The 12397-nt window shown below is 39.7% G+C and overlaps 1 protein-coding gene across 2 annotated transcripts; it reads left to right on the top strand.

Annotated features, from left to right (window-relative positions):
- The first annotated feature begins 2862 nt into the window (after positions 1-2862).
- On the top strand, positions 2863-8655 carry LOC111971140 (cytochrome c). Of its 2 annotated transcripts, none has more exons than XM_023997932.3 (3): positions 2863-2986; positions 3835-4009; positions 8080-8655. In XM_023997932.3, exons 2-3 carry the CDS (start codon positions 3841-3843, stop codon positions 8223-8225), a joined length of 315 nt encoding a protein of 104 aa, XP_023853700.1. In that variant the 5' UTR covers positions 2863-2986; positions 3835-3840; the 3' UTR covers positions 8226-8655. The 2 variants fall into 2 exon arrangements, with proteins under 2 accessions (XP_023853700.1, XP_023853702.1); XM_023997934.1 differs by lacking the exon at positions 2863-2986 and adding an exon at positions 2987-3065.
- The last annotated feature ends 3742 nt before the right edge of the window (positions 8656-12397 follow it).

Raw genomic sequence — 12397 nt, 5'->3', positions numbered from 1 at the left:
CACACAGCAGTAGGCTATAACCACGAATGTTCCAAAATGCAATCAATTAGTGGAAAAACACTGTTCTCAAAAGTGACCACGAATGTGATTATGCATGTACTACTTTATTATAAAGGTGCATTTTTATGGTGAAAATTATCTTCACGAAACTTGAAACTCACGCGCCGCCCAATGTATGCCAGTTAGGCTCTACACCGGTTGTAAAGTGGATTAATGTGCTTAATTTTAACAAACCGAGTGGACTGCGTTTTTGTAGACTTTACATTTGCCAAAGTTACAAAACAATTGCGTTGCTTAGGAGTGCAAGGGCAAATTGAGGTATTGCACAAGCACACTTTAGATTAGGTGTTCCCTAATAGAAATATGCAAATAAATGCTAGAACGCATAGATAGGATCTCACTAGCTCTTGCTTGCCTCTGCCCACTTCCTTGCTTGTTCTGGCAACTATGATAAGTTTGATCCATTGTACAACGACGGGCTCTAGTCAACACGTGAGCATTGAAAAATACATTTACACATACTGTACAGTGCATTCGTAGAGACCCCTTCACTTTTTCCACATTTTGTTACGTTACAGCCTTATTCTAAAATGTATTAAATTCATTGTTTTCCTAATCAATCTACACACAATACCCCATAATGACAAAGCAATTTTTTTACAAATGTATTAAAAATAAAAAACAGAAATGCCTTATTTACATAAGTATTCAAACCCTTTGCTATGAGAAATTGAGCTCAGGTGCATCCTGTTTCCATTGATCATCCTTGAGACGTTTCTACAACTTGATTGGAGTCCACCTGTGGTAAATTCTATTGATTGGACATGATTTGGAAAGGCACACACACCTGTCCCAGTTGACAGTGCATGTAAGAGCAAAAACCCAGCCATGAGGTCGAAGGAATTGTCTGTGGAGCTCCGAGACAGGATTGTCTCAAAGCACAGATCTGGGGAATGGTACCAAAGAATGTCTGCAGCATTGAAGGTTCCCAAGAACACAGGAGCCTCCATCATTCTTAAATGGAATAAGTTTGGAACCAACAAGACTCTTCCTAGAGCTGGCCGCCTGGCCAACCTGAACAATCGGGGGAGAAGGGCCTTGGTCAGGGCCTTGGTCAGAACCTTCCAGAAGGACAACCATCTCTACAGCACTCAGGCCTTTATGGTAGAGTGACGGAAGCCACTCCTCAGTAAAAAGCACATGGTAGCCTGCTTGGAGTTTGTCAAAAGGCACCAAAAGGACTCTCAGACCATGAGGAACAAGATTATCTGGTCTGATGAAACCAAGATTGAACTCTTTGGCCTGAATGCTAAGTGTCACGTCTGGAGGAAACCAGGCACCGCCCATCACCTGGCCAATACCATCCCTACGGTGAAGCATGGTTTTGGTAGTATCATGTTGTAGGGATGTTTTTCAGGAACTGGAAGACTAGTCAGGATCGAGGGAAAGATGAACGGAGCAAAGTACAGAGATCCTTGATGGAAACCTGCTCCAGAACCCTCAGACTGGGGCAAAGGTTCACCTTCCAACAGGACAACGATCCTAAGCACACAGCTAAGACAACGCCGGAGTGGCTTCGGGACAAGTCTCTGTTTTTGCTTTGTCATTATGGGATATTGTGTGTAGATTGGTGGGGGGGAAACTATTTAATCCATTTTAGAATAAGGCGGTACTGTAACAAAGTGGAAAAAGTCAAGGGGTCTGAACACTTTCCAAATTCACTGTACATGTTATTCGATAATTTCATCCAAACTGTTTGCGCCCGTCAAGGAGCGTCTGCGTAGCCAGGCGCTAAAATAAAACTTATATTTTTGTATGCTTAACAAGCTGCAAGTCCGGCCTCTCATCTCCTCATTGGTTTTTAAGAGCATTTACTCACGTGGGTAACTGAATGCTGAACCAAATCATTTTTTAACTAAACCAAGAGACCACAGCCTGTCGTTTCAAATGGGAACAAATTAGTCATAGTGGGCAGCACAAGCATGGAGGTGGGCAGAGCCAAGCACGAGCTAGCGAGATCCTATTGGCGCGTTCTAGCATGCCTGCGCATATTGCCGTTAGGGAACGCCTACATTGTGAAGTGTGTATGTGCAATAACTCAATATGCCTTTGCACTCCTAAACAACTACATTTTAAAAAACGTAATTAGTGAAGTCTGCAAAAGTCAACTCTGTAACATATGAGTTTTGGGAAYGGAAAATTGTATATAGATCAAATGTTTCATTGATGAGAAAATTAGCAGAATGTAGGCCAAAATCCATCTTGATCCATCTTCTCCCACTGCTGGCAACTGGGCTTCCTCTCACTACCATGCATTGTAGTGAGTGGAAACGCCAAGCGGATGCTTCACATGTATACATCCAGTGAAATATCTGTCTCATTCGTCTATCTGTGGCTGAACTGAGGTCCACACTCCAGTCCAGGTGGTGGTAATGCACCTTTAAGTTGGATTCCAACCAATAAAGAACATAGAGGAAGACCAAAAGTCAAGATTACTAGAAACCAACTAGGTTGTCCCTTTTATCTGTAGATTAATTGTCGGAGTAGAGAACACAGGATTTTGTGTGACTCAAAATGGATCAGAATTCTACAAAGATCAAGGATAAAGAGGACCATTTCCGGTAAAACATCAACCCGATGTTTACACCCCAGGACAAATTAGCTAGCAACTGCAAACTAACTAGCTAAATGTCCATGAATGTTTCGACCTGTCCCCAAATTAATATAGTTGGTTCAGAGTCCGTTTTGATATTTCAACCTGCTTATCCTGATCGCGTCTGGTGTGGAAGGACCAAAACAAAATGCACGTGCCCGGTGACAGTACCACTACATATTCGTCGAAAGCTAGCACGTGACTGAAGTGCTGCCTGATTGTGACGTTAAATGCCGGCGCCTCTAAAATGATGTGACCTCAACAGTAGGACCATTCCATAGGCAACCGATAGATGACAATTCCTTGGCAGGTTTAAAAAGATATTATTCAAAGGTAATAATCGTGACTCATTTTGTTTTACCTTGTGACCGTATCACTGCTGCTGGTATTCTACTAAAATTATGACATACCGGTAAGTTTAACGTGACTAGGACAGCGTGTCCTGGGTTTGAAGAATAGGAATTGCGTAAACCTAACCTGCAATTCGGAAACAATTGACTAAGGCTGTGCCCCTCCATCCATGCCCTTTTAGATTGTCTTTCATTTATAATGGATTTGATTAAAGTGTATGATTTTATAGGTAGTTAGATATGTATTGCAGATCATTGACCTCTTCTTAGCTTGCTATATATAGCTAGCTAGCTCAGCATCACTGACAGCTCCTTGTCAATAATAGCGGCAAATTACTAACTTGGCCAAACTAGCAGCACTACCCATCTGACTAGCAAACTCACCTGTCAGCTTTCTTCTATGGAAAAAATTGTTGTCGTAGTAAGAAACCCAATTACAATTAGGTAACTCGTTTTTGTTTTAACTAAATTACGTTTTGGTTCGCTAAATCGACAGATTGTTGTAGTTACGAGCCCGCGATGTCGGCTGCAATGCTCAATTGATGATTAGCTAGTTACCTAACTTTAGCTGGCTGAGCTAACTCAGGGCAGTGTGGCTAATTTGGCACGTGAAGTTATATTTTTCTGAGCAAAAAGTTGCTGATTTGGTAGCTAGATCACGTCGTCTCAAATGACCTTTCGATGGTAGAATCACCTTCATCGGGGAGGTGGCCCAGTTGCTTGCTGTTAGTCAACTGAATATTGCCCAGACTAATCCAGACCAAGTCCCGTATAACGTTAGGTGATAAACCAGAGTGTAGCTAACCTAACGTGTTCTGTATCTTCCACTAGGTTACTATGGGTGACATTGCAAAGGGAAAGAAGGCCTTCGTTCAGAAATGCGCCCAGTGCCACACTGTCGAAGACGGTGGGAAGCACAAAGTGGGTCCAAACCTTTGGGGTCTGTTCGGACGTAAGACTGGTCAGGCTGAGGGCTACTCCTACACGGATGCCAACAAGAGCAAAGGTAGGCCTTTTCACCTGTCCTCCTAGTTAGTGGGAAATGGCTGGAAGGGATCCAGATTGTCAAATTAACAACATTTTCCTAACCTGCTACGAAAGTCAAATCGTCTTGATTCGGAGTAGAGACTCAGGGCTAGAAAATGGTATATCATACACTACAGTTGAGGAACAATGGGGAAAGTAATTCGGCTTGGAAAGTTGATGAACTTGTAACCCCACTTTTGAGAAAATGGCCCTTTGAATGTTTTGGTACACCTACTAGAGAGCTCTTCATTGTCTACACCCATTCAGCATTGTTTACACCCTCTTAAACCTTAGCCCCACCCATCTCTTTAGGGATTTACATGTGAGGCCATGTGCTAAATGGAGTGAGTATGGTAATGTGCTAAACATCCAAAGATTCCAAGACTAAAGACTTGTTTATACTATGTATATTGTCATGTCTGTAGACAGTTGTCGCAGTGACATCATGAACATTCTATTGTCATCTGACATCAAACTTGTCGTTATGAAAAAGTATAAACCTAAAAATGACAGGCTGCATGACATCAGCAGCCTGGTGGTCCAAAATAGCAGAACTGGTATATTTTAACACCAATGAACCCATCCGTTTAAAAAAAATAATTTAGTATATCTAAATCTAGCAAACGAGGCAACTAAAAGCAACTTTCTAAACAATGTTTTGGTTCATTTCTAGCTTGTTAGTTAGTTAGCTAGCTAACGTTAAGTTAGCTGAGTAGCCAGTTCAATTAATGACCATATCATAGCTGACTGATTTAACTTTAGCACATTTTTTAAAAATTATTACAGGTTAATAAACTCACAACACAGCTAATTGCAGAAAATTGCTTACGTTTGTGAGTGACGGAATATAAAAAGGGCATTCTACCTGGTAAACACACACTATATCAAAAATCTAAGTTTATTTGTSACATGCACAGGATACAGAAGGTATAAATGGCATAATGAAATGGTTACCTGCTTAGTGGAGTCTTTTGTTTAGACATGTAGCTAGCTAGCTAAACCATTCACCATAATACCAACTCATGTTACTACCATACATGATTCTGCAGGTAGCCAAAGCTAACCAACTGGTTTCATTGTTAGCTAGATAGCTAACATTAGGCTATAACTAGCGATGCAAATGGATTTCCGAGATACAACAATTTTTACTGTACAGATCATACATGTAATGTTAGCTAGCTAACAGTATGCTTTAACTTGCAATTAACTTCTTTGGGCTGCAAGCCCGAAGCCGGGCACAATATGACAACAGCCACTTCAAGTGCATGGCGCGAAATTCAAAATATATTTTTAACTTTCACACATTAACAAGTCCAATACAGCAAATGAAAGATAAACATCTTGTGAATCCAGCCAACATGTCCGATTTTTTAAATGTTTTACAGCGAAAACACCACGTATATTTATGTTAGCTCACCACCAAATACAAAAAAGGACAGACATTTTTCACAGCACAGGTAGCATGCACAAAACCAACCTAACTAACCAAGAACCAACCAAACTAACCAAGAAACAACTTCATCAGATGACAGTCTTATAACATGTTATACAATAAATCTATGTTTTGTTCGAAAAATTTGCATATTTGAGGTATAAATCTGTTTTACATTGCAGCTACCATCACAGCTACCGTCACAAATAGCACCGAAGCAGCCAGAGTAATTACAGACACCAACGTGAAATACCTAAATACTCATCATAAAACATTTCTGAAAAATACATGGTGTACAGCAAATGAAAGACAAGCATCTTGTGAATCCAGACAATATTTCCGATTTCTTAAGTGTTTTACAGCGAAAACACAATATAGCATTATATTAGCTTACCACAATAGCCAGAAACACAAGCCATTTACCAGCAGCAAAAGTTATCGATCGTAACAAACCAGCAAAAGATATATAATTTTTGACTAACCTTGAGAAGCTTCATCAGATGACAGTCCTATAACATCAGGTTAAACATACATACTGAAATCAGTGGTTATACATTGTGCTAACGTAGCATCTTTTTCCCAGAATGTGCGGATATTTTTATGACACTCAACTATTCTGACCAAATAACTATTCATAAACGTTAACTAAACGTTTATGAATAGTATAACTAAAAAATACATGTTGTATAGGAAATGATAGATACACTAGTTCTTAATGCAATCGCCGTGTTAGAATTCTAAAAATAACTTCATTACGACATCCAGCTTAGTTATAGCGAGAGAGTGCCCAAAATCTGGGCGCAAACTAATAGTACACATGTTCGACAGATATATGAAATAGCATCATAAAATGGGTCCTACTTTTGATGATCTTCCATCAGAATGTTGTACAAGGGGTCCTTTGTCGGGAACAATCGTTGTTTGGTTTTAGAATGTCCTCTTCTCCAGTCAATTAGCACGGAAAGCTAGCAAAGTGGCGCGAAGCTCTCCTTCGTGAACAAACGCAGACAAAGCAACACGCCTAACGTCCCGAAAAAATGTCAATAATCTAATAAAACTATATTGAAAAAACATACTTTACGATGATATTGTCACATTTATCAAAAAAAATCAAAGCCGGAGATATTAGTCGTCTATAACGACAGCTTTACAGAAGGCAATACCAGGTCCCTTCTCGCGCGTTCCAGAAAACAGGAAATTGGGGTCACGTCATGCCAAGAGCTTTTATTCGACCTCAGATCATGTTATACACTCCATTTCTTCTCTCACTGCCTGTTGACATCTAGTGGAAGGCGTATGAAGTGCATGTATACTAATAAATATCAAGCACATTTATAGGCAGGCCCTAGAACAGAGCATCGATTTCAGATTTTCCACTTCCTGTCAGGAAGTTTGCTGCAAAATGAGTTCTGTTTTACTCACAGATATAATTCAAACGGTTTTAGAAACTAGAGAGTGTTTTCTATCCAATAGTAATRATAATATGCATATTGTACGAGCAAGAATTGAGTACGAGGCCGTTTGAAATGGGCACCTTTTATCCAGGCTACTCAATACTGCCCCTGCAGCCCAAACAGGTTAAAGCAACTTTCGAACAAAATTATGAATGTATAATATCTGAAAATGTAGCTAGCTAGATAGACTCTTACACATGCATGGATTAACGCTTCTCCCTCTGTCATGGATGCCATGATTGCCCTTAGTTTGAAGATGTAATCTGGAGGCAGGTGATTTCATACAACAGCCTTCTGTGTTCTCTTTTCTACTCCCTCCGCATATTTGCAATCAAACGGCAGAATTTTCTTAGGTATCATACTCTGCTTCCACCAGGCATTTCACTGATTTCAAAACTCTTGTCAACTTCTTCTGTGACAACAACACTGTTGATTGCCGTTTCAGATGATTACAATGTCTGGTTCAATTAAAATGTTTTTACCTAAATCAGGGATTTCCTCATCGTCTGAAAATGAATCAGTCAGCATGGCACAATCGTTCTCCAGAAAGTGGAGAGCATTAGCAACACTTTTGCAGTTCGTGACATCTTTCAAAAAAATCTGTGTTAGAATGGATTACCTACACATACTGAGCAGCTCATGTTATAGACCGATGCATGCTACATGGCAGACTAAGTCGAATTCATCTCTCGGGATTTCCAGCCCATCCATTATCTCAGCAAATTATGCCTAGGGGGAAGGTTCCTGACTTTTTCCGTGGCTAAACCAACTAGGCTCGTAATTTAATTTGTATTTACAGATGGCATACAAGTTTGTTATTAAGGCAAATGAAAGTTCACATGTTCCAGAAGGCATTTCTGCCACCAAAAAGGCTTTTTGGTAAAGAATAAATATTTAAGTTCAAATTACTCTCCTGTGAAGTGCTGATGTGTGACATGCGCCTAGTTTGCTGAAAAAAGTCGCAATTTGACAAAAGCTGGATCCCTTCTAGCCATGAACTAGTTAGTGCTGCATGAGTCAATTTACATTTCTAGTCAAGTGAGGAAGTGTATAGCTGTCCCCAAACTTGCAGGTCATGAATTAAATGTCAGATAATTAACTGAATATTGTCTTGATGTACAGAGTTCCTTGCCTTAGCTAAGGGATTGTATTATTCTCTTGTAGGCATTACTTGGGGTGAAGCCACCCTGATGGAGTACTTGGAAAACCCTAAGAAATACATTCCAGGAACAAAGATGATCTTTGCTGGCATCAAGAAGAAGGGCGAGCGCCAAGACCTTGTTGCATATTTGAAGTCTGCGACATCATAAAACATTGTATTTGAAGATAAATATTTAAGTTAAGTGTTTTTAATCTGAGTTTGCTGTCCCTTTTTGATCTGTACTTCAATGACACAAAATCACTATTTAATGGCCAGGACTCATCAATCTTTGTGTTGTCATGGAATACTTCCTATGCCAGACCCATCTTACTTGTGAACAGAATCCAATATTACTTGATTTAATGCTGAGATATCAGTCATGGTTGATCAGCTGGTGGTTACTGAAGGTCCCTGGTTTCTCTCCCTCCTGAAGGAATGACAATATATTCCCTGGTTTCACAGGAGCTGTTGAAAGTGTAAGTTATTTTACTGTAATGAAAGTTATAAGTATTCCAGAATGCTGTTGGTAATTGTGAAGTGGCTATATGCACTATGGTTATGTACCTGAAGGAATTGATCAATAAAGTGCTGAAATTTGAGCATGTAATGCTTATTTTTTATGTGGATTTTTGTCTTTGCATAAATAACATAGGATTGATATTCAACAAGGAAATAGGGTTAGGTACATTGAGAGGTCCTTTAATTTTAATAGGATAAGTCATTAAATTTCAAAGTTCCAGAATGGTTAGAAAATGGCAGCCATATTGGTCAGGGAGAAATCCAAACCAGTCTAATTGGAATGAATGGCAGAGGTATAATCCTGATTATACTTTCAGCAGGAAAATAAGACATATCAGCAATTATGTAATATAATTATTATCATATAAATAGTTTATATTGGTCTTATACCAATGTTCTGTATAAATAGCCTCTAAAATGTATGTAAACAGACAAATGTTTTTTCTTGGCGAAATTATTATATGATACATTATCAGTACTTGTTGCATTTACAGCTTGTCTAAGTCCTATCAACTGATTTCAGACAGTGTATGGTTGCATTGTTTAAATGGAATGTTGGCATGTAGACAGACAATTGTGTTCAGATTCAGTGGCATATTTAAGTGCTAGCCCTGAGTTTTCATGGATCAACCAATTACTTGGGGATTAAAGACACTGAAAAAAAATATAAATGCAACATGCAAAAATGTCAAAGATTTTACTGTGGTACAGTTCATATAAGGAAATCAGTGAATTTAAATACATTCATTAGGACCTAATCTATTGATTTCACATGACTGGGCAGGGCCTGGGAGGGCATAGGCCCACCCAATTGTGGGTGTAATAAAGCCCTTTTTGTCTCCACAAAAGGGCTTTATTACAGACAGACAGAAATACTCCCCCCCCCCCCCCCCAGATGATCCCTGCATGTGAAGAAGCTGGATGTGTTGGTCCTGGGCTGGCGTGGTTACACGTGGTCTGCGGTTGTGAGGCAGGTTGGACGTATTGCCAAATTCTCTAAAACGGCATTGGAGACCGCTTATGGTAGAGAAATGAACATTACAGTTTCTGTTAACTGCTCTGGTGGACATTCCTGCAGTCAGCATGGCAATTGGCAATTGCCCACTCCCACTCAACTTGAGACATCTGTGGCGTTGTGTGACAAACCTGCACATTTTAAAATTACCTTTTAGTGTCCCCAGCACAAGGTGTAATGATCATGCTGTTTAATCAGTTTCTTTATACGACACACCTGCCAGGTGGATGGATTATCTTGACAAAGGAGAAATGCTCACTAACAGGGATGCAAACAAATTTGTGCACACAATTTGAGAGAAATAAGCTTTTTGTGCATCTGGAAAGTTTCAGGGATTTTTTATTTTAGCTCATGAAACATTTGTGCTTATATTTTTGCTCAGTGTATTATATCTATTTATATATTATACTTCTAGTACCTGAGGTCTGTACCTGGAAATACAATATAAAGATGGCTAAGCAAGATAGTCCTTAATCAAAGGTACTCTATATCAGTGTTTCCCAGCCCTGGTCCGCGAGTACCCCCAATAGTATAAATTTTCGTTGTAGCCCTGGACAATCACACCTCATTTAACTAATTGAGCATTTGATGATTAGTTTACAGTCTGAATCAGGTGTGCTTGTCCAGGGCTGCAATGAAAATGTGTACTGTTGGGGGTACTCTAGTACCAGGGTTGGGAAACACTGCTCAATATAATGACGAGATGGTGTTGTCTCCGTCCTAACAATGGGAGTTATTGGAGTTCTCATTTGGTCAAAAGTTTGTCCTCCGTCCTCCGTGACCCAGAAACCAATGAGTGTGTCTGTTCGTTAGTAGGCAAGCGGAAGACTGTCCTCCCCTCCTCAATAGCATCCTTTTGGCAAGGAAACACAAGTGCATCCTACTGCGGAAGAGTTTTTATTTCTGCCTACCACACATCCTTTGAATCTGCTGTTGTATTGTTGGAGGAGAAAAGCATGCACACATTTAAAAATGATATGCTACTTATCTTTTTATCTCAATGTCTTGCACAACTACCTGCATTTGTTTTATCACTTTATACATTCCATTTTGGATTCCACCCTGTAAACATAATTTGCCTGATGATGCGCGATTGGAGAATTAATTTCAAATTTCATACAAGACCATTTTTTACAAAATCCCTCACACTCTCACAGACCCCAATACAAAAAAACTCCACACTTGGGGCTCTATTCAGTCTGTATCACTAAAGCGCTGCAAGAGAGAAATGTAAAGGTCATTTCCGATTGAGCCGACATATGCAGCATCTATCGTGAATGCAGCCTTAATTTTCAATCATGCTCCAACGTGGACTTCAGTGATACGGATTGAATAGAGCCCTTGGTCTGCTTTCGCTGTATTCTTGAGTGGATAGTTTTTGACGGGAGTAGAGCCTCGCTTCGCCTCTTCTTCGCTGCCTTAATTGATGTTTTATGGTCTTTTGCCACAAATGCATTTCTTACAAGGGGTCGGGTGAATGATTAACAACCAATCTGGAAGTAAAAGTTTAGAGTCTCTAAATTACCACTGTTAAATTAGCCTGATTGTCAGTCTTAATGTAATTTGTGTTCAAAGATCAGACCCGGTTTTGTCCTCATATGACCTCAGCAAAAATACTTCAGTTCAGAATGGTGCACTGGACTGCAGCTTGATTTCACACAATCGTCATGAACTCAATGTAGATTATCGATAGACTAGTTTATAGAATTTAATATGAAGCTAATGTCAAAGTAAGGCAAACTAGCGACAATGGACATACTTATAAAAATAAACTGGGTGAGTAATAATAGTGTAACGACCCTGGTTCAACAGTAAAAATATGTGAAAAAATGTGCACGCTCAAGGACAAATATGGTTCTTGTGTGCGTCCGAGTGGGGGGAAAAAGTGGGTTGCGCAACAAGTTTTCTAATCAGACGGTGCGTGCTCATATGCATAAACTAAGAAAAATTATCTTTCAAATTCAATATAAGGTGTATTTTTTGCCAGAAAAATACTATACAGAGCTCTTGTGAAGAATGTTGCCCCCTACCGTCAACCAATAGTTGTATTTATTATGGATCCCCGTTTATTTATTTATTATGGATCCCCGAAGCTACTCTTCTTGGGGTCCGGCAAAATTAAGACAGTTATACAATTTTTAAAACATTACAATACATTCATTACCGATTTCACAACACACTGTGTGCCCTCAGTGTGTGCCCTCAGGCCCCTACTCCACTACCACATACTACCAGCTGTCATGCCCTGACCGTAGAGATCCTTTTTATGTCTATTTTGGTTGGTCAGGGCGTGAGTTTGGGTGGGCATTCTATGTCTGGTCTTCTATGTTGTCCTTGTTTTGTATTTCTATGTGTTTGGCCTGGTATGGTTCCCAATCAGAGGCAGCTATCTGTCGTTGTCTCTGATTGAGAACCATACTTAGGTAGCCTGTTCCCACCTGTGTTGGTGGGTGGTTATCTTCTGTTTAGTGTTTGTTGCACCTTTCAGAACTGTTCGTTGGTCGTTTTGTTGTTTTTGTTCGCGTGTTCATCTTCATTAAAAATATTATGGATACGTACCACGCTGCACTTTGGTCCTCCTCTCCTTCTCCCGACGACAATCGTTACACCAGCTGTACACAGCCCATCTGTAAATAGCCCATCCAACCAACTACCTACCTCATCCCCATATTTGTTTTTGTTTTTCTGCTCTTTTGCACACCAGTATATCTACTTGCACATCCTCATCTGCACATATATCACTCCAGTGTAAATTGCTAAATTGTAATTACTTCACCACTATTGGCCTATTTATTTATTATTTTTCT

The sequence above is a fragment of the Salvelinus sp. IW2-2015 genome, linkage group LG12 (assembly GCF_002910315.2).
Source record: "Salvelinus sp. IW2-2015 linkage group LG12, ASM291031v2, whole genome shotgun sequence".
NCBI classification, from domain to species: Eukaryota; Metazoa; Chordata; class Actinopteri; order Salmoniformes; family Salmonidae; genus Salvelinus; species Salvelinus sp. IW2-2015.
The sequence above is the reverse complement of the archived record's forward strand: the minus strand, read 5'-3'. Positions and strand labels throughout refer to the sequence as shown.